The 22,463-nt window shown below is 49.1% G+C and overlaps 1 protein-coding gene across 1 annotated transcript; it reads right to left on the minus strand.

The window, feature by feature from the left end:
• Nucleotides 1-4,686: 4,686 nt before the first annotated feature.
• Nucleotides 4,687-20,691, minus strand: LOC136570814 (matrix metalloproteinase-14-like). The gene is made up of 7 exons (XM_066571214.1): nucleotides 20,413-20,691; nucleotides 15,424-15,585; nucleotides 14,344-14,489; nucleotides 12,814-12,952; nucleotides 9,968-10,118; nucleotides 8,327-8,439; nucleotides 4,687-6,300 (listed from the first exon to the last, which is right to left on the minus strand). The coding sequence occupies exons 1-7, from the start codon at nucleotides 20,567-20,569 to the stop codon at nucleotides 5,990-5,992; spliced, it is 1,179 nt and encodes a 392-aa protein (XP_066427311.1). The 5' UTR covers nucleotides 20,570-20,691; the 3' UTR covers nucleotides 4,687-5,989.
• Nucleotides 20,692-22,463: the final 1,772 nt, after the last annotated feature.

Below are 22,463 nucleotides of genomic sequence, written 5' to 3' on the forward strand. Positions count from 1 at the left end.
AGTATAAACCAGTACAAACCAGTATGCGTCGGTACAAGGCGGCGTAAGGCAGTACGGGTGGTAAAAATGGGGGAAAAACGGGAAAAATAGCGTAAACCAGTATAAACCAGTATAAGGCTAGGTGGTAGGGAGCAGTATGGACCAGTATAAACCAGTATAAACCAGTTTAAACCAGTATGGACCAGTATAGGTGGTAAAAACCAGTAAAAATGGTAAAAAATGGTAAAAAATGGTAAAAAACAGTATAAACCAGTATAAACCAGTATAAACCAGTAAAAACCAGTATAAGGTTAGGTGGTAGGGACCAGTATGGACCAGTATAAACCAGTATGGACCGGTATGGAGTGGTATAAACCAGTTCAAACCAGTAGATGTGGTAAAAAACACTAAAGAATGGTAAAAACCAGTAAAAACCAGTATAAACCAGTATAAGGTCGTGTGACCGTTTCAGACCAGTATAAACCAGTATGGACCAGTATGGACCAGTATAAACCAGTATAGGTGGTAAAAACCAGTAAAAATGGTAAAAAATGGTAAAAACCAGTATAAACCAGTATAAGGTTAGGTGTTAGAGACCAGTATAAACCAGTATGGACCATTATGAATTGCTACAAACCAGTATAAACCAGTATAAACCAGTATGGACCAGTATATGTTGTAAAAACAAGTAAAAACCAGTAGGAACCAGTATAAACCAGTAAAAGGTCCATTGACCATTATAGACCAGTATGGACCAGTATGGACCAGTCCATCCCAGTAACCCCTCCCAGTGCTCCCAGTATGGACCAGTAACGGTTCCCAGTGCTCCCAGTATGAACCAGTAACCCCTCCCAGTGTTCCCAGTATGAACCAGTAGCCCCCAGTAACCCCTCCCAGTGCTCCCAGTATGAACCAGTAACCCCCAGTAACCCCTCCCAGTGCTCCCAGTATGGCCCAGTCCATCCCAGTATGAACCAGTAACGGCTCCCAGTGTTCCCAGTATCAACCAGTAACCCCCAGTAACCGCTCCCAGTGCTCCCAGTAAGGCCCAGTCCATCCCAGTATGAACCAGTAACCCCCAGTAACCCCTTTCAGCCTCCCAGTACGAACCAGTAACCGCTCCCAGTGCTCCCAGTATGGTCCAGTCCATCCCAGTATGAACCAGTAACCCCCTCCCAGTGCTCCCAGTATGAACCAGTCGTTCCCAGTATGAACCAGTAACCCCCAGTAACCGCTCCCAGTGCTCCCAGTAAGGTCCAGTCCTCCCAGTATGAACCAGTACCCCCTCCCAGTGCTCCCAGTATGAACCAGTAACCCCTCCCAGTGTTCCCAGTATGAACCAGTAGCCCCCAGTACCCCCTCCCAGTGCTCCCAGTATGGCCCAGTCCATCCCAGTATGAACCAGTAACCCCCCAGTAACCCCTTTCAGGCTCCCAGTACGAACCAGTAACCGCTCCCAGTGCTCCCAGTTCAACCCGGAAGCCGCTCCCAGTCCCTCCCAGTCCCTCCCAGTTTGATCCCAGTCCCTCCCAGTCCCCCCCGGGCCGGGCCTGTCCCAGCAGCTCCTCCCCCGCCAGACCAGTTCTCCCAGTTTGCCCAGTGACCCCTCCCAGTTTGCCCAGTGACCCCTCCCAGTGCTCCCAGTTTGCCCAGTAACCCCCCCCCGAACTCCCAGTAACCCCTCCCAGTGCTCCCAGTTTGCCCAGTAACCCCTCCCAGTGCTCCCAGTTTGCCCAGTGACCCCTCCCAGTGCTCCCAGTGCTCCCAGTTCCCGTTTCCGGCAGCCCCAGTGACCCCTCCCAGTCCCTCCCAGTTTGCCCAGTAACCCTTTCCCAGTGCTCCCAGTAACCCCCCAGTCCTCCCAGTCCTCCCAGTTTGCCCAGTTACCCCTTCCCAGTGCTCCCAGTAACGCCCCAGTGCTCCCAGTAACCCCTCCCAGTGCTCCCAGTTTGCCCAGTAACCTCTTCCCAGTGCTCCCAGTGCTCCCAGTTTGCCCACTAACCCCCTCCCTGTGCTCCCAGTAACCCCCCAGTCCTCCCAGTTTGACCAGTATCCCCTTCCCAGTCATCCCAGTTTGCCCAGTATCCCCTCCCAGTGCTCCCAGTTTGCCCAGTAACCCCTTCCCAGTGCTCCCAGTCACCCCAATTGCCCCTCCCAGCGCTCCCAGTTTGCCCTCCCAATGCTCCCAGTGCTCCCAGTTTGCCCAGTTCGCCCTCCCAGCGCTCCCAGTTTGCCCAGTCCGCCCTCCCAGTTTGCCCAGTTCGCCCTCCCAGCGCTCCCAGTTTGCCCAGTTCGCCCTCCCAGCGCTCCCAGTTTGCCCAGTTCGCCCTCCCAGTGCTCCCAGTACCTCCTCGGGGGCTCCCAGTAGCTCCCAGTAACTCCCAGTGCCGGCGGAGCGGGGGAAAGGGGCGTGGCCAGCGAAGGAAAGGGTGTGGCCAGCCCAGGCCCCGCCCCCGCGCCTCATGGGATCACTATTTGGCAGGAGGGGCTCTATGGGGCGGGGTAGTGGCTCACTATGTGGCACCCCGCCGGAACCTCTCCCAGTACAAACCAGTAAGCGCGGGACGAGCCAGAATGGTTCCCAGTGGGCCCCGGAGTGTCCTGAGCACCCTCCCAGTATAAACCAGTATAAACCAGTGACCCCAAAGGTCGTTCCCAGCGGGTCCCGGAGCCTCCCAGTATAAACCAGTACTGCCGAAATCATTCCCAGAGCTTCCTGAGCCCTCCCCCAGTATAAACCAGTATAAACCAGTATAAACCAGTATAAACCAGTGACCCCAAAGGTCGTTCCCAGCGGGTCCCGGAGCCTCCCAGTATAAACCAGTACTGCCGAAATCATTCCCAGAGCTTCCTGAGCCCTCCCCCAGTATAAACCAGTATAAACCAGTGACCCCAAAGGTCGTTCCCAGCGGGCCCCAGAGCCTCCCAGTACAAACCAGTACAGCCCACTTTGTGGCGGGGGCGGTCGCTGTGGGCTGAATCAATGGCTCACTATGTGGCAGGGGGGTTCCTATGGGTAAATCAATGGCTCACTATGTGGCAGGGGGAGTGTCGGCTCACTATGTGGCAGAGGGGTCCCTATGGGTAATTCAATGGCTCACTATGTGACGGGGGGGGGGTCTATAGGGTCCTCGGCTCAAAATTTGGCAGGGAGGGGTCTATGGGGGTTTTTATGGATCACTATGTGGCAGGGGGGTCCGGTTTCATATGGGCTTTGGCTCAGTATTTGGCAGGGGGATCCCTATAGGCTAAATCAATGGCTCACAATGTGGCAGGGGGTCCCTATGGGTAATTGAATTGCTCACTATGTGGCAAGGGGTCCCTATGGGTAAATCAATGGCTCACTATGTGGCAGGAGGAGTCTCTATAGGTACACCAATAGCTCACTATGTGGCAAGGGGTCCCTATGGGTAAATCAATGGCTCACTATGTGGCAGGGGGTCCCTATAGGTATTTCAATGGCTCACTATGTGGCAGGGGGATCCCTATGGGTAATTCAATGGCTCACTGTGTGGCAGGGGGTCCCTATGGGTAAATCAATGGCTCACAATGTGGCAGGGTGGTCCCTATGGGTAAATCAATGGCTCACTATGTGGCAGGGGGTCCCTATGGGTAATTCAATGGCTCACGATGTGGCAGGGGGGTCCCTATGGGTAATTCAATGGCTCACGATGTGGCAGGGGGGTCCCTATGGGTAATTCAATGGCTCACTATGTGGCAGGGGGGTCCCTATGGGTAATTCAATTGCTCACTATGTGGCAGGGGGTCCCTATAGTTAATTCAATGGATCACTATGTGGCAGGGGGTCTCTATAGGTAAACCAATGGCTCACTATGTGGCAAAGGGAGCGAGGATCACTTTATGGCAGGGGTTCTCTATGGGACGACTCAACGGCTCACTATGTGGCAAGTCCCCGTGGGGTCACTATTTGGCAATCCCTGAGTCACTATTTGGCAACTCCCCACCCCTCCCCTCCCCCCCTGCTCCAGGGCAGGGCTTGGCTCACTATTTGGCAAGGCCTCGCCCCAGGGCTGGGCTATGGGTCACTATTTGGCAGTGACGCGTTTGGCGGTGGCGCAACCGGGGCGAGGTTTGGGGTGGGGATGAGGGAACTGGGATGGACTGGGATGGACTGGGAAGGGCCTGGATGTGCCTCTGGCCACGCCCACCTCATTAATGCGCAGGTTTATGCAAATTAGACGCGAAATAAAATCGGACGCGTGAATGCTAATTGGGACTGGGGGCCGCTGGTTTGTACTGGGAGGGGCCGGGGCGTGCGCCTGACCACGCCCAAATAATTTACATATGCAAATTTATGCTAATGAGATTCGAGATGTGCATCTGAGGGGGCGACATAAACTCCCAGTTCCCTCCCAGTTCATCCCAGTTCAAACCAGTCCGCACCATTTCCTTTCTCTCCTTTATTAATTACGCGCCGCTCATTAATAATTCATTAATTCCTCATGAATTATTCATGACCCTCCCATTCCCCCCTCCCCCCCACCCTTTCCCCGGGGGCGGGGCCTGGGCTGGCCCCTCCCTCCCCCCCTCCCCCTCCCGTCCCGCGGGAAAATTTTTGGGATTTTTTTCAAGGGGGGGGGAGGGGGACCCGCCCCTCCCCCAACCCCCGGGAACCAAAAACCCCCAAAAATTCCCAAAATTTCCCCCCCCAAAAATTCCCGAAAAACAAACAAAAAAAAAAGAATTTAAAATAATACAAAACAAAAAAAAAACCACCCCCTGCAAACCCCGCCCCTTTCATTTGCATAACCCCGCTCCCCTCGGCCAATCGGCTGCTGGGGGAAGGGGGCGGGGCCCGGCCCGCAGCACCATGAATGGGAAAAGAGGCGGGGCCAAAGGTGAGATGGGCGTGGCCTTGCAGAGGGGGGCGTGGCTTTGGTGGTGGAAGGGTCCTGGTGAGTCCGAGGGCGTGGTCTGCAAAAGGGGCGTGGTCGGGAGAGTCTGGGGGCGTGGCCAGGTGAGTCTGGCTCACCTGTCCCAGGGAGTGGGCGTGGCCAGATGACCTTAAAGGCTGTGTGGGCGTGGCTAGGTAAGTCAAGGGCGTGGCCATGCAAAGTGGGCACGTTCAGGTGAATCAAGGGGCGTGTCCAAGTAAAATGGGCGTGGTCAAGAGAATAAGGGGCATGTCCAGGTGAGTCAGGTGGGCGTGTCCATGCAAAGTGGGTGTGTCCCGCTAAATCAGAGAGGCGTGGCCTCACAAAAAGAGGGGACTCCATCCAAAGTGGGCGTGTCCAGGTGTGTCAGGTGGGCGTGTCCATTTAAGTCAGGTGGGTGTGGCCATTTTAAGTGGGCGTGTCCAGGTAAATTTGGGGGCGTGTCCAGGTGAGTAGTGGGCGTGTTTACATAAAGTGGGAGTGGCCTTGTAAAGTGGGCGTGTCTGAGTCAATGGGCGTGTCCATGCAAAGTGGGCATGTCCAAGTCAATGGGGGTGTCCATTCAAAGTGGGCGTGTCTGACCGAAGTGGGTGTGTCCATGCAAATTGGGAAGGTCTGAGTCAATGGGCGTGTCCATGCAAAGTGGGCGTGTCTGACTCAATGGGCGTGTCCAAGTCAATGGGCGTGTCCGTGCAAAGTGGGCATGTCCAAGTCAATGGGGGTGTCCATTCAAAGGGGGCGCGTCTGACCGAAGTGGGTGTGTCCATGCAAATTGGGCTGGTCTGAGTCAATGGGCGTGTCCATGCAAAGTGGGCATGTCCGAGTCAATGGGCGTGTCTATGCAAAGTGGGCGTGTCTGAGTCAATGGGCATGTCCATGCAAAGTGGGTGTGTCCGAGTCAATGGGCGTGTCCATACAAAGTGGGTGTGTCCGAGTCAATGGGCATGTCCATGCAAAGTGGGCGTGTCCCAGTCAATGGGCGTGTCCGAGGAAATGGGCGTGTCTATGCAAAGTGGGCGTGTCCGAGTAAATGGGCGTGTCCATGCAAAGTGGGCGTGTCTGAGTCAATGGGCGTGTCCTCGCGACGTGGGCGTGTCCCCAGGAAGTGGGCGTGGCTACACCCTGGGCAGCAGCGACCTCTGGCACCGCCTCAGGTGCGCGTGGGCCCCGCCCCGCCGCCGCCAGAACAAGGCCACGCCCCCCACGACCGCGGCCACGCCCACCAGCGCCATCGGCCCCGCCCAGGCGCCGGGCCCCGCCCCCACGGCGATGACGATGACCTCGGTGTCGGGCGAGCGGGTGGGCGGGGCCTGGGCGGGGCAGCCCAGCCAATCACGGAGCGCGGATTTGGGGTAGCCGGGCAGCACCCGCAGGGCGGAGTTGTCGAATTTCCAGTAGAGGTGGGAGCGGTAGAAATAGGTGAAGGCTGGAATGGGGAGACTGGGATGGACTGGGAGGGACTGGGAGGGACTGGGAGGGACTGGGATCAAACTGGGAGGGACTGGGAGGGACTGGGATCAAACTGGGAGGGACTGGGAGGGACTGGGATCAAACTGGGAGGGACTGGGAGGGACTGGGATCAAACTGGGAGGGACTGGGAGGGACTGGGAGAGACTGGGATCAAACTGGGAGGGACTGGGATCAAACTGGGAAGAACTGGGAGGGACTGGGAGGGACTGGGAGGGACTGGGATCAAACTGGGAGGGACTGGGAGGGACTGGGAGGGACTGGGAGGGACTGGGAGAGACTGGGATCAAACTGGGAGGGACTGGGAGGGACTGGGAGGGACTGGGATCAAACTGGGAGGGACTGGGAGGGACTGGGATCAAACTGGGAGGGACTGGGATCAAACTGGGAAGAACTGGGAGGGACTGGGATCAAACTGGGAAGAACTGGGAGGGACTGGGAGGGACTGGGAGGGACTGGGATCAAACTGGGAGGGACTGGTTTGTACTGGGAGGGACTGGGAGGGAGTTTGGGGGTTACTGGTTTATACTGGGAGGGACTGGGAGGGAGTTCAGGCTTACTGGGATCAAACTGGGAGGGACTGGGAGGGGTTTGGGGGTTACTGGTTTGTACTGGGAGGGGTTTGGGGGTTACTGGGAGGGACTGGGAGGGACTGGGATCAAACTGGGAAGGACTGGGATGGACTGGAAGGGACTGGGAAGGGGTTTGGGGGTTACTGGGAGGGACTGGGATCAAACTGGGAGGGGGTTTGGGTGTTACTGGTTTGTACTGGGAGGGACTGGGAGGGAGTTGAATCAAACTGGGAGGGAACTGGGAGGGGGTTTGGGGATTACTGGTTTATACTGGGATGGAGTTTAGGGTTACTGGGATCAAACTGGGAGGGACTGGGAAGGGATTTGGGATTACTGGGAGGGAACTGGGAGTTACTGGTTTATACTGGGAGGGACTGGGAGGGAACTGGGAGGGGGTTTGGGGAAACAGGAAGGGAACTGGGAGCTACTGGTTTATACTGGGAGGGACTGGGAGGGAATTTTTTAAAGGGAATTTTTTGAGGGAATTTTTTGGGGAATTTTTGGGGAATTTTTTGGGATTTTTTTTTTGGGGATTTTTTGAGGGGATTTTTTTAGGAAATTTTATGAGGGAATTTTTTGAGGGGATTTTTTGAGAGAATTTTTTGAGGGAATTTTTTGAGGGGATTTTTTTGGGGAATTTTTTGGGATTTTTTGGGGGGGATTTTTTGAGGGGATTTTTTAAAGGGAACTTTTTGAGGGAATTTTTTTGGGGATTTTTTGGGGTTTTTTTTAGGGAATTTTTTGAGGGAATTTTTTGAAGGAATTTTTTTGAGGGAATTTTTTGAGGGAGTTTTTTGAGGGAATTTTTTGAGGGGATTTTTTTGAGGGAATTTTTTGGGATTTTTTTTGGGGATTTTTTTGAGGGGATTTTTTTGGGTTTTTTTTTAGGGGGGGATTTTTGGGGTGAATTTTTTGGGGATTTTTTTGGAGGAATTTTTAAAGGGAATTTTTTTGAGGGAATTTTTTGAGGGAGTTTTTTTGAGGGGATTTTTTGAGGGAATTTTTTTAGGGAATTTTGTGAGTGAATTTTTTGAGGGGATTTTTTGAGTGAATTTTTTGAGGGGATTTTTTTTTGAGGGAATTTTTAAAGGGAATTTTTAAAGGGAATTTTTTGAGGGAATTTTTAAAGGGAATTTTTTGAGGGATTTTTTTGGGGATTTTTTGAGGGAATTTTTTGAGGGAATTTTGAGGGAATTTTTAAAGGGAATTTTTTGAGGGATTTTTTTGGGGATTTTTTGAGGGAATTTTTTGAGGGAATTTTGAGGGAATTTTTTGAGGGTTTTTTTTTGAGGTAATTTTTTAGGGATTTTTTGGGGTTTTTTTAGGCAATTTTTTGAGGGAATTTTTAAAGGGAATTTTTTGAGGGAATATTTTTTTAGGGGGGGTGAATTTTTGGGGATTTTGGGGTCTCACCATCGTCGGAGCCCATGAAGGCCCCGCGGGGGCCCGGGGGGATCCCCCAGACCTCGATGCTTTTGGGGTACTCGGGGTCCACGGCCCCCAGGGCCTCGTTGAACCGGTAATACCTGGGGAGGAGGGTGGGAAAACGGAATTTGGGGTGAATTCGGGGAGATTTGGGAAATTTGGGGGGTTTGAGAGGCCCCAGAAGGTCCTAAAAGGTTGAGAAAAGCTCCGGGAAAGGCCCAGAAACGTCCCAGAAAGAGCCCAGGCAGGTCCTGAAAGATGCATAAAAAGCCCCGAAAGTCCGGAGGAAAAAATCCCAAAAAAATCCCAAAAAATCCCCAAAAAATCCCAGAAATTCCTGAAAGGTCCCAGAAGGTCCTGGAAGGTGAATAAAAGATCCTGAAAGGTCCCAAAAAAGCCCAGAAACGTCCCAGAAAGAGCCCAGGCAGGTCCTGATAGATACATAAAAAGCCCCAAAAGTCCGGAGGAAAAAATCCCCAAAAATCCCCCAAAAATCCCAGAATTCCTGAAATGTCGTAGAAGGCTCAGAGAAAGTCCTGGAAGGTGGATAAAAGATCCTAAAAGGTCCCAAAAAAGCCCAGAAACGTCCCAGAAAGAGCCCAGGCAGGTCCTGATAGATACATAAAAAGCCCCAAAAGTCCGGAGAAAAAAATCCCAAAAAATCCCCAAAAAAATCCCAAAAAATCCCAGAAATTCCTGAAAGGTCCTGGAAGGCTCAGAGAAAGTCCTGGAAGGTGAATAAAAGATCCTAAAAGGTCCCAAAAAAGAGCCCAGAAATGTAGCAAAAAAGAGCCCAGACAGGTCCTGAAAGATGCATAGAAAGCCCCAAAATTCCAAGAAAAAAATCCCAAAAAATCCCAAAAATTCCAGAGAGGTCCCAAAAGGTTCCAGAAGGTCCCAGAAGGTTCCGGGAGGTGAATAAAAGATCCTAAAAGGTCCCAAAATGCCCAGAAATGTAGCAAAAAAGGGTCCTGAAAGATGCATAGAAAGCCCCAAAATTCCAAGAAAAAAAATCCCAAAAAAATCCCAAAAATTCCCCGAAATTCCAGAGAGGTCCCAAAGGTTTCAGAAGGTTCTGGAAGGTGAATAAAAGGTCCTGAAAGGTCCCCAAAAATGCCCAGAAACGTCCCACAAAAAGCCCAGAAAGGTCCTGAAAGATACGTAAAAAGTCCTAAAAGTCCAGGGAAAAAAATCCCAAAAAATCTCAAAATTTCCAGAAAATCCTAAAAGGTCCTGAAAGGTTCAGAGAAGATCCTGGAAGGTACAGAAGAGGCCCAGAAATTTTTAAAAAGCGCAGAAATGGCCCAGAAATGTCCAAGACAGGTCCTGAAAGCTGCATAAAAAGCCCCAAAAGTCCAGGAAAAAAATCCCAGAAAATTCCCGGAAATTCCTGAGAGATCCCAGAAGGTCCTGGAAGGTTCAGAGAAAGTTCTGAAAGGTGCAGAAAGGTCCTGAAAGGTGCAGAAAGAGCCTGAAATAGCCCAAAAGTAACCCAGCCAGGTCCTGCAAGCTGCATAAAAAGCCCCAAAAGTCCAGGAAAAAATCGCTAAAAAAATCCCCAAAAATCCCAGAAATTTCTGGAAGGTCCCGGGAGGTCTCAGAATGTTCTGGAAGGTGGCCTGGACGCACTTGTCACCCCGGAAGAGGTAGGTGTTGCCACTGGGCAGCCAGAGCAGGGCGGCGTCCAAGCGGTCGCTCGGGACCCCCCGGCCCAGCTCGGACAGAGGCCGGGGGTACCCGGGGGCCAAAACGCCCTCGTCGAACACCCAGTGCCGGGAGCCTGGAATGGGGGGAAAACGGCCAAAATCAGGCAAAAACGGCAAAAAAAGAATGGTCAGAATAGGCCCAGAGGTGCAATGAAATTTGTCCAAAATATGGGGAAATTCAGCCCAAAATTCGCCCCGAAATCGCCCAAAATTCAGCCGAGATTTGACCGAAATGAACCCTGAAATGGACCAAAAATTTGCCCAAAATTCACCACAAAATTCATCAAAACCACCAAAAAATTAAGCCCAAAAATAACTCAAAATTCACCTCAAAATTTGCCCAAAATTCAGCTCAAAAGTCACCCAGAGTCGCCCAAAAATTCACCCCGAGATTTGCCCAAAATCATCCAAAAATTCACCCCAAAATTCACCCAGAATCAGCCTAAATTTGCCTCAAAATTTGCCCAAAATTCAGCCCAAAATTCACCCAGCTCCACCCAAAAATTCACTTCAAGATTTGCCCAAAATGCCCCAAAATTCACCACAAAATCACCCAAAATTCAGCCGAGATTTGCCCAAGATTCACCACAAATTCACCCCAAAATTCACCCAAAACCACCAAAAAATTAAGCCCAAAATTCACCCAAAGATTTACCCCAAATTCACTGAGAATCAGCCTAAATTTGCCTCAAAATTCACCCCAAAATTCACCTCAAAATTTGCCCAAAATTCAGCCCAAAATTCACCCAGAACCACCCAAAAATTCACCTCAAGATTTGCCCAAAATGCCCCAAAATTCACCACAAAATCACCCAAAATTCAGCCAAGATTTGCCCAAAATTAACCCTGAAATGAACCAAAAAATTTGCCCAAAATTCACCACAAAATCGGCTAAAATTCAGCCCAAAATTCATCCAAAACCACTAAAAAATTAAGCCCAATATTCACCCAAAATCACTCAAAATTCACCATAAAATCACCCAAAATTCAGCCAAGATTTGCCCAAAATTAACCCTGAAATGAACGAAAAATTTGCCCAAAATTCACCACAAAATCGCCCAAAATCCACCCCAAAATTCATCCAAAACCACCAAAAAATTCAGCCCCAAATTCGCCCAGATCCACCCAAAAATTCACTTCAAGATTTGCCCAAAATGCCCCAAAATTCAGCCCAAAATTCACCAAGATTTGCCCAAAATTAACCCTGAAATGAACGAAAAATTTGCCCAAAATTCACCACAAAATCACCCAAAATTCACCCCAAATTCACCTCAAAATTTGCCCAAAATTCAGCCCCAAATTCACCCCAAAATCACCCAAAAATTCACTTCAAGATTTGCCCAAAATCATCCAAAAATTCACCCCAAAATCACTCAAAATTCACCCCAAAATCGCCCAAAATTCAGCTCAAAATTTCACCAAAATCACCCCAAATTCACCCTGAAATTTGCCCAAAATTTGCCAAAAATTCACCCAAAATTCAGCCCAAAATTACTCCAGAAACACGAAAAAAATCAACCCAAGATTGGCTCAAAATGGCCCAAAATTCACCCCAAAATCGCCCAAAATTCAGCTCAAAATTCAGACAGAACCGCCCAAAAATTCACCCCGAGATTTGCCCAAAATCATCCAAAATTTACCCCAAAATTCACCCAGAATCAGCCTAAATTTGCCTCAAAATTTGCCCAAAATTCACCTCAAAATTTGCCCAAAATTCAGCCCAAATTCACCCCAAAATCACCCAAAAATTCACTTCAAGATTTGCCCAAAATGCCCCAAAATTCAGCCCAAAATCACCAAAAATTCAGCCCAAAATCACCCAAAACCACAAAAAAATTCAGCCCAAAATTCACCCAAAATCACTCAAAATTCACCATAAAATCACCCAAAATTTCACCCCAAAATTCATTCAGAATCACCCAGAAATTCAAATCAAATTAAAATTAATTTAAATCCCAAATAAAATCCAATTAAATCCCAATTAAATCCAATAAAATCCCAAATAAATCCAATTAAACCCCAATAAAACCCCAAGAATCCCCTATAAAATCTCAATTAAATCCAATTAAACCCCAATAAACCCCAATAAACCCCAATAAAATCCCAATTAAATCCCAATAAAACCCCTATAAAGCCCCAAATAAATCCCAATAAAATTGAATTAAATCCCAATTATATCCCAATAAAACCCCAAAAAACCCCAAGAATCCCCTATGAAATCACAAATAAATCCCAAAAAAATCCCAATTAAATCCCAATAAAATGGAATTAAATTCCAATTAAATCCCAATTAAATCCAATTAAACCCCAAAAAATCCCAATAAAATTGAATTAAATCCCAATTAAATCCCAATAAAATCCAATTAAACCCCAATAAAACCCCAAAAAACCCAAGAATCCCCTATGAAATCCCAATAAAATCCCAATTAAACCCCAATTGAATCCCAATAAAGCACCAATAAAATCCCAATTAAATCCAATTAAACCCCAATGAAATCCAATTGAATCCCAATTAAATCCCAATAAATCCCAATTAAACCCCAATTAAACCCCAATAAAACCCAATAAAACCCCAAGAATCCCCTATAAAATCCCAAATAAATCCCAAAAAATCCCCAAAAAATCGAATTAAATCCCAATAAAATCCCAATTTAATCCAATTAAACCCCAATAATCCCCAATAAAATCCCAATAAAACCCCGTAAATCCCCTATAAAAGTCCCATAAATCCCAAAAAACCCCAAAATCGCCCGAATTTGCCCCAAAAACCTTTGAAGAAGACGAATTTGCCGTCGCTCCTCTCGTAGGCGGCGTCGATGCTCGGGGGGAGCCCGGCCCAGAATTGGCCGATGGGGAGGGGGTACCCGGGCATGACCTGGCCCGCCCGGAGCCGCCAGAACCAGCGCTCCTGAGGGGAAAAAGGGGGGGAAATGGGAAAAAATGGGGGAAAAATGGGGAAAAACGGTGAAAAAACGGGGAAAATCGGTGAAAAAATGGAGAAAAACGGTGAAAAAAATGGGGGAAAACTGTGAAGGCATTGCAAGGTCCTGGAAGGTCACAAAAAAATCTAAAAAAAAATCGAGAAAACCCGAAACAAAATCGGAAAAAAATCCCCAAAAAATCCCACAAAAATTCCAGAAATTGTCCTAAATTTTCCCAAATTCACCCCAAAAAATTTCCAAAAAAAATTCCCAACAATTTTCAAAAAAACCTCTCTCAAGTATCTCCCTATACAATGGCTTGAAAGGTCCTGGAAGGTCACCAAAAAATCGAAAAAAAAAAATCGGAAAAAATCCCCAAAAAATCCCACAAAAATTCCAGAAATTTTCCTAAATTTTCCGAAATTCACCCCAAAAAATTTCCAAAAAAAAAGTCCCAACAATTTTCAAAAAAACCTCTCTCAAGTATCTCCCTATACAATGGCTTGAAAGGTCCTGGAAGGTCACAAAAAAATCGAAAGAAAAATCGAAACAAAATCGGAAAAAATCCCCCAAAAAATTCCACAAAAAATCCCAGAAATTGTCCTAAATTTTCCCAAATTCACCCCAAAAAATTTCAAAAAAAATTCCCAACAATTTTCAAAAAACCCTCTCTCAAGTATCTCCCTATACAATGGCTTGCAAGGTCCTGGAAGGTCACCAAAAAAATCGAAAAAAAAAAAAATCGGAAAAAAATGCCCAAAAATTCCACAAAAATCCCAGAAATTTTCCTAAATTTTCCCAAATTCACCCCAAAAAATTTGCAAAAAAAATTCCCAACAATTTTCAAAAAAAACCTCTCTCAAGTATCTCCCTATACAATGGCTTGAAAGGTCCTGGAAGGTCACAAAAAAAAAGAAAAAAAAAATCGGAAAAAAACGCCCAAAAATTCCACAAAAATCCCAGAAATTTTCCTAAATTTTCCCAAATTCACCCCAAAAAATTTGCAAAAAAAATTCCCAACAATTTTCAAAAAAAACCTCTCTCAAGTATCTCCCTATACAATGGCTTGAAAGGTCCTGGAAGGTCACAAAAAAAAAAAAAAAATCGGAAAAAAATCGGAAAAAATCCCCCCAAAAATCCACAAAAATCCCAGAAATTTTCCCAAATTTTCCCAAATTCACCCCAAAAAATTTCCAAAAAGAATTCCCAACAATTTTCCAAAAAAAACCTCTCAAGGACCTCCCTATACATTGCATTGCAAGGTCCTGGAAGGTCACAAAAAAAAAATCGGGAAAAAATCGGAAAAAATCCTAAAAAAAATCCACAAAAACCCCAGAAATTTTCCCAAATTTTCCCAAACTCCCCCCAAAATTCCCACCTTGAAGACGAACATCTCCCCCCGGAGCATGGCCACGGTGTCAAAGTCGCCGTCGCAGATCCGGGGCCCGTAGGGGGGGCCCGGGGGGGGGAGGGGAGGGGAGCGAGGGGTGGGGGAGGGGCGGGGGGAGGGGTTGGAGGAGGAGCCTGAGGGGAAAAAAAATTAAATTAAAAATCCAAATTTTGGGGATTTTTTGGGAATTTTTGGGTTTTTTTGGGGGGGATTTTGGGGGTAAATTTGTGGGAATTTTGGGGATAAATTTGCAGAAATTTGGGGGAGATTTTTTGGGAATTTTGGGGATAAATTGGTGAAAATTTGGGGAATTTTGGGGAACTTGGGGATTTTTGGGGGGAATTTTTGGGGAATGTTTTAGGGAATTTGTAGGAACTTGGTGGAAATTGTGGGAAAAAATTGGAATTTTGAGGGAAATTTGGGGAGATTTGGGGCATTTTGGGGGATTTTTTTGGGAAATTTGGGGGATTTGGGGGGGAAATTTTGGGGGATTTTGGAAGGATTTGGGGGAACATTGGGGGGTGGATTTTGGCCAATTTGACCCAATTTTTAGCCAATTTCACTTTGATTTTTGACCCAATTTTTAGCCAATTTCGCATTGATTTGGAGCCAATTTTTGGCCAATTTTGGGTCAAGTTTTGGCCAATTTTGGTCCAATTTTCAGTGCAGTTTTGAGCCAGTTTTGAACTGATTTTTAGCCAAATTTTGACCAATTTTTCTCCAATTTTCAGTGTGATTTTTAGCCAAATTTTCACCATTTTTTCTCCAATTCTCAGTGTGATTTTGAGCTGATCTTGCTCCAATTTTTGGTGCAATTTGAGCCAATATTCGGCTGATTCTGGAACAATTTTGGGGCAATTTTTTTCTTCCTTTCGAGCCATTTTTTGGCCTGATTTTGCTCCAATCTTCCTCCAATTTTTAGTGCGATTTTCAGTCGATTTTGGTGCAATTTTTCGCTCCAATTCCCGCCCATTTTCAGCCGATTTTTTTGCTGCCGCTTGGGCAAATTTTTGGCCGATTCCGAGCCGATTTTTTGACCGATTTTGCCCCAAATCTCCCCAAACTCACCGTAGAGCTGCTGGATGCCGCGCCGGTCATCGTCGGGCAGCTCGAAGGCCTCGGTGTCCATCCATTGGTAGAAGGGCGCCATGATGGCCGAGGGGTCGCTGGAATGTTCCAGGCCCAGGGCGTGGCCCAGCTCGTGCACGGCCACCAGGAAAAGGTCGTTCCCTGCCCGGGGGAGGGGCGTGGGAGGTCATGGTTGGGTCATGGTTGGGTCATGGGAGGTCATGGAGGTCATGGTTGGGTCATGGGAGGTCAATGGAAGATGTCCAAGGTTGAGGTTGGGTCAATGGAAACTCCTCAAGGTCAATGGTTGGGTCATGGAAGGTCATGGAAAGTCAAGGTTGGGTCATGGAAGGTCAATGGAAGATGTCCAAGGTCAATGGTTGGGTCATGGAAGGTCAAGGTTGGGTCATGGAAGGTCAAGGGAAGATGTCCAAGGTCAATGGTTGGGTCATGGAAGGTCATGGAAGGTCAATGGGGACCCTTCATGGTCAATGGTTGGGTCATGGGAGGTCATGGAAGGTCAAGGTTGGGTCATGGTTGGGTCATGGAAGGTCAATGGAAGATGCCAAAAGTCAAGGTTGGGTCAATGGAGACCCTTGGTGGTCATGGAAGGTCATGGAAGGTCAAGGTTGGGTCAATGGGGACCCTTCATGGTCAATGGTTGGGTCAAGGTTGGGTCATGGAAGGTCAATGGAAGATGGCAAAAGTCAAGGTTGGGTCAATGGTTGGGTCATGGAAGGTCAATGGAGACCCTTCATGGTCAATGGTTGGGTCATGGAAGGTCAAGGGAAGATGTCCAAGGTCAATGGTTGGGTCATGGAAGGTCGAGGTTGGGTCAATGGGGACCCTTTATGGTCAAGGTTGGGTCATGGAAGGTCATTGGAAACCCTTCATGGTCAATGGTTGGGTCATGGGAGGTCATGGAAGATGTCCAAGGTCAATGGTTGGGTCATGGAAGGTCAAGGTTGGGTCAAGGTTGGGTCATGGAAGGTCAGTGGAAGATGGCAAAAGTCAAGGTTGGGTCAATGGAGACCCTTGGTGGTCATGGAAGGTCATGGAAGGTCAAGGTTGGGTCAAGGTTGGGTCAATGGAGACCCTTGGTGGTCATGGAAGGTCATGGAAGGTCAAGGTTGGGTCAAGGTTGGGTCAATGGAGACCCTTCATGGTCAATGGTTGGGTCACGGTTGGGTCATGGAAGGTCAATGGAGACCCTTCGTGGTCAATGGAGACCCTTCATGGTCAATGGTTGGGTCATGGAAGGTCAAGGTTGGGTCAAGGTTGGGTCATGGAAGGTCAAGGTTGGGTCATGGTTGGGTCATGGTTGGGTCGAGGTTGGGTCATGGTTGGGTCATGGAAGGTCAAGGTTGGGTCATGGAAGGTCAATGGAGACCCTTCATGGTCAATGGAGACCCTTCATGGTCAATGGTTGGGTCACGGTTGGGTCATGGAAGGTCAATGGAAGATGGCAAAAGTCAAGGTTGGGTCATGGTTGGGTCATGGAAGGTCAAGGTTGGGTCATGGAAGGTCAATGGAGATCCTTCATGGTCAATGGTTGGGTCATGGTTGGGTCATGGAAGATGTCCAAGGTCAAGGTTGGGTCATGGAAGGTCAAGGTTGGGTCAAGGTTGGGTCATGGAAGGTCAGTGGAAGATGGCAAAAGTCAAGGTTGGGTCAATGGAGACCCTTGGTGGTCATGGAAGGTCATGGAAGGTCAAAGTTGGGTCATGGAAGGTCAAAGTTGGGTCAAGGTTGGGTCAATGGGGACCTTTCATGGTCAATGGTTGGGTCAGGGAAGGTCATGGAAAAATCCCCATTTTTCCACCGTTTTCCACCCAATTTCCCCCATTTTTCCACCCAATTTTCCACCCTAAAATCCCCATTTTCCCCCCATTTTCTCGCCCATTTTTCCCCGATTTCCCACCCAATTTCCCACCCAATTTTCCCCATTTTTTCCCCCTAAAATCCCTATTTTTCCCTTCTGTTTTCCTTCCATTTTTCACCCAATTTTTCCCACCTCAAATCCCCATTTTTTCACCGTTTTCCACCCAACTTTCCCCATTTTTTCCCCTAAAATCCCCATTTTTAACCCAATTTTCCCCATTTTTTAACCCAATTTGCCCCATTTTCCCCCCATTTTTCCCCCATTTTTCGCCCATTTTTCCACCAAAAATCCCCATTTTTCCCCCATTTTTCACCCAATTTTCCCCATCTTTTCACTCTATAATCCCCATTTTTTCCCCATTTTCCCCCTAAAATCCCCATTTTTTCACCCATTTTTCCGCCATTTTCCCCCCATTTCACACCCAATTTTCTCCATTTTTTCCCCCAAAAATCCCCATTTTTCCCCCTAAAATCCCCATTTTTTCACCGTTTTCCACCCAATTTTCCCCATTTTTTCACCCATTTTCCCCCCATTTTTCGCCCAATTTGCCCCATTTTCCCCTCTTTTTCCCCATTTTCCTCCCATTTTTCGCTGAATTTTTCCCCATTTTTTCCCCCAATTTTTTCACCATTTTCCCCCCATTTCGCACCCAATTTTCCCCGTTTTTTTCACCCAATTTTCCCCCATTTTCCCCCCATTTTTCACCCATTTTTCCGCCATTTTCCACCCAATTTTCCTCATTTTTTTTTCCCCAAAATCCCCATTTTCCCCCCAATTTTCTCTCCCTGCTCAGGTCGTCCCCGCGGTGCGTCCATGGCTCCGCCCCATCGCAGTGGGCGTCACCCCCGATGTGGGACCCCAATTTCCCCATTTTCCACCCAATTTTCCCCATTTTTTCAACCAATTTTCAACCAATTTTCCTGCCTAAAATCCCCATTTTTTCCCCCATTTCCCCCCCCATTTTCTGCCCATTTTTCACCCAATTTTCCCCATTTTTTCCCCATTTTTTCACCCATTTTTTCACCCATTTTTCCGCCATTTTCCCCCCATTTCACACCCAATTTTCGCCATTTTTTCACCTAAAATCCCCATTTTTTCCCCATTTTTCCGCCGTTTTCCACCCAATTTTTGCCCATTTTTTCACCTAATTTTTCCCCATTTTTCCCCACCCAATTTTCCCCCTAAAATCCCCATTTTTCCCCCCATTTCCCCCCCATTTTTCCCCATTTTTCACCCATTTTTCCGCCATTTTCCCCCCTTTTCACACCCAATTTTCCCCATTTTTGCCCCCAAAATCCCCATTTTTCCCCTAAAATCCCATTTTTTCACCGTTTTCCACCCAATTTTCGCCCATTTTTTCCCCCTAAAATCCCCATTTTTTCCCCCATTTTCCCCCCATTTTCCACCCAATTTTCCCCATTTTTTCCCCCATTTTCCCCCCATTTTTCGCCCATTTTTTCCCCTAAAATCCCCATTTTACCCCCTAAAATCCCCATTTTTCACCGTTTTCCACCCAATTTTCACCATTTTTCCCCCTAAAATCCCCATTTTTTCACCGTTTTTCCCCATTTCCCCCATTTTTCCCCCCAATTTTCCCCCATTTTTTCCCCCATTTCCCCCAATTTTCTCCCATTTTTCCCCCATTTCCCACCCAATTTTCCCCGTTTTTCCCCATTTTTCACCCAATTTGCCCCATTTCCCCCCATTTTTCGCTGAATTTTTCCCCATTTTTCCCCCAATTTTTCACCATTTTTCCCCCATTTCCCACCCAATTTTCCCCATTTTTTCCGCCATTTTCCCCCTTTTCACACCCAATTTTCACCATTTTTCCCCCTAAAATCCCCATTTTTCACCGTTTTTCACCCAATTTTCCCCATTTCCCCCCAATTTTCTCTCCCCGCTCAGTCGTCCCCGCGGTGCGTCCAGGGCTCCGCCCCATCGCAGTGGGCGTCGCCCCCCATGTGGGGCCCCAATTTCCCCATTTTCCACCCAATTTTCCCCATTTTTCACCCATTTTTTCCCCCTAAAATCCCCATTTTTTTCCACCATTTTCCGCCCATTTTCACCCAATTTTCCCCATGTTTTCCCCCATTTTCCACCCATTTTTAGCCCATTTCACACCCAATTTTCCCCGTTTTTTGCTCTAAATCCCCATTTTTCACCTAAAATCCCCATTTTCCCCCGTTTCCCACCCATTTTTCCCCATTTTTCCCACCCAATTTTCCCCCTATAATCCCCATTTTCCCCATTTTTCCCCAATTTTCCCCCCATTTTTCACCCAATTTTCCCCATCTTTTCACTCTATAATCCCCATTTTCCCCCATTTTTTCCCCTAAAATCCCCATTTTTTCACTGTTTTTCCACCCATTTTTCGCCCATTTTTTCCCCTAAAATCCCCATTTTTTCACCGTTTTCCACCCAATTTTCCCCGTTTTTCACCCAATTTGCCCCCATTTTCCCCCCATTTTCCCCCATTTTTCCCCATTTCCCACCCAATTTTCCCCCCATTTTTCACCCAATTTTCCCCATTTTCCCCCCAAAATCCCCATTTTTTCCCCTAAAAATCCCCATTTTTTCACCGTTTTCCACCCAATTTTCGCCCATTTTTTCCCCTAAAATCCCCATTTTTTCCCCCATTTCCCCCCCATTTTTCCCCATTTTTTCACCCATTTTTCCGCCATTTTCCCCCCATTTCACACCCAATTTTCTCCATTTTTTCCCCCAAAAATCCCCATTTTTCCCCCTAAAATCCCCATTTTTTCACCGTTTTCCACCCAATTTTCCCCATTTTTTCACCCAATTTGCCCCATTTTCCCCCCATTTTCCCCCCATTTTTCGCCCAATTTTCCCCATTTTTTCCCCTAAAATCCCGATTTTCTCACCGTTTTCCACCCAATTTCCCCCCAATTTCCCCCCATTTTTCACCCAATTTTTCCCCCATTTTCCCCCCATTTTTCGCCCATTTTTCCCCCTAAAATCCCCATTTTTTCACTGTTTTCCACCCAATTTTCACCTTTTTTTTTCCCCATTTTTTCACCCAATTTTCCCCATTTTTCCCCCTAAAATCCCCATTTTTTCACCCATTTTTCCCCCCAATTTTCCCTCACCGCTCAGGTCGTCCCCGCGGTGCGTCCATGGCTCCGCCCCATCGAAGTGGGTGTCGCCCCCGATGTGGGGCCCCGGGAAGTAGGCGTGGGCCAGGAAGCCCCCGGGGCCGTCAAAGGGCGTGGCGTCGCCATGGAAACCCTCGGCGAACATCACCATGATGTCGGCCACGCCCCCGCCGCCGCCGCTGGCCCCGCCCCGTAGGGAACCTCCCGGGAAGCGCAGGGCGGGCGCGGCCGACGCCCACACCTGGAAGGCGCGGCGGATGGCGGCGCGGGTGGCGGCCTCGCCCACCTTGGGCGTGTAGTTCTGGATGCTGGGACACACGGGGGGGGCGACAGGTGGGCACGGGTGACACCCAGGTGTGCCCCAGGTGTGCCCAGGTGTGCCCCAGGTGTGCCCAGGTGGGCCCCAGGTAACCCCAAGTGTGACCCAGGTGGGTACAGGTGGGCACAGGTGACACCCAAATGTGACCCAGGTGTGCCCAGGTGTGCCCAGGTGTGACCCAGGTGACCCCTGGGTAACCCCGAGTGTGCCCCAGGTGTGCCCAGGTGTGCCCAGGTGTGCCCCAGGTGGGCACAGGTGTGACCCAGGTGGGTACAGGTGGGCACAGGTGGGCACGGTGACACCCAGGTGTGCCCCAGGTGTGCCCCAGGTGTGCCCAGGTGTGCCCCAGGTGGGCACAGGTGACACCCAAATGTGACCCAGGTAACCCCAAGTGTGCCCAGGTGTGCCCCAGGTGTGCCCCAGGTGGGCACAGGTGTGCCCCAGGTGTGCCCAGGTGTGGCCCAAGTGGGTACAGGTGGGCACAGGTGGGCACGGGTGTGCCCCAGGTGGGCACAGGTGACACCCAGGTGTGCCCAGGTGTGACCCAGGTAACCACAAGTGTGACCCAGGTGGGTACAGGTGGGCACAGGTGACACCCAGGTGGGCCCAGGTGTGACCCAGGTGTGCCCAGGTGTGCCCAGGTGGGCACAGGTGACACCCAGGTGGGCCCAGGTGACACCCAGGTGTGACCCAGGTGGGCACAGGTGGGCACAGGTGGGCACAGGTGACACCCAGGTGTGCCCCAGGTGGGCACAGGTGACACCCAAATGTGACCCAAGTGGGTACAGGTGGGTACAGGTGGGCACAGGTGACACCCGGGTGTGCCCAGGTGTGCCCCAGGTGGGCACAGGTGGGCACAGGTGAGGGTTGGGTGGGCACAGGTGGGCACAGGTGACACCCAGGTGTGCCCAGGTGGGCACAGGTGACACCCAGGTGTGCCCAGGTGTGCCCCAGGTAACCCCAGGTGTGCCCAGGTGTGCCCCAGGTGGGCACAGGTGACACCCAAATGTGACCCAAGTGGGTACAGGTGACACCCAGGTGTGCCCAGGTAACCCCCAGGTAACCCCAAGTGTGCCCCAGGTGTGCCCAGGTGTCACCCAGGTAACCCAAATGTGCCCACGTGTGCCCCAGGTGCCCCAGGTGACCCCAGGTGCCCCCAGGTGACCCCAGGTGCCCCCAAGTGTGACCCCAGGTGCCCCCAAATGTGCCCAGGTGACCCCAGGTAACCCCAAATGTGACCCAGGTGTGCCCTGATAACCCCAGGTGACCCCAGGTGACCCCAGGTGACCCAAACGTGCCCCAGGTGACCCCAGGTGCCCCAGGTGACCCCAGGTGACCCCACCCCCCCCAATTCCCCCATTTTCCCCCCATTTTCCCCCCATTTCCCCCCTCCCAGTCCTCCCAGTATAAACCAGTAACCCCCAGTCCCAAACCAGTAAACCAGTAACCCCAGTTCCCATTTCCCCCCATTTTCCCCCCATTTTCCCCCCATTTTCCCCCATATTTCCCCCATTTTTTCCCCATTTTTTCCCCATTTTTCCATTTTACCCCCATTTTCCCCCTCCCAGTATAAACCAGTAACAACCAGTCCCAAACCAGTATAAACCAGTCCAAACCAGTAACCCCAAATCCCCATTTTCCCTCCATTTTCCCCCCATATTTCCCCCATTTTCCCCCCATTTTTCCCCATTTTCCCCATTTTTTCCCCATTTTTTCCCATTTCCCC

Source organism: Molothrus aeneus, unplaced genomic scaffold (assembly GCF_037042795.1).
Source record: "Molothrus aeneus isolate 106 unplaced genomic scaffold, BPBGC_Maene_1.0 scaffold_393, whole genome shotgun sequence".
In the NCBI taxonomy this organism is placed as follows: Eukaryota; Metazoa; Chordata; class Aves; order Passeriformes; family Icteridae; genus Molothrus; species Molothrus aeneus.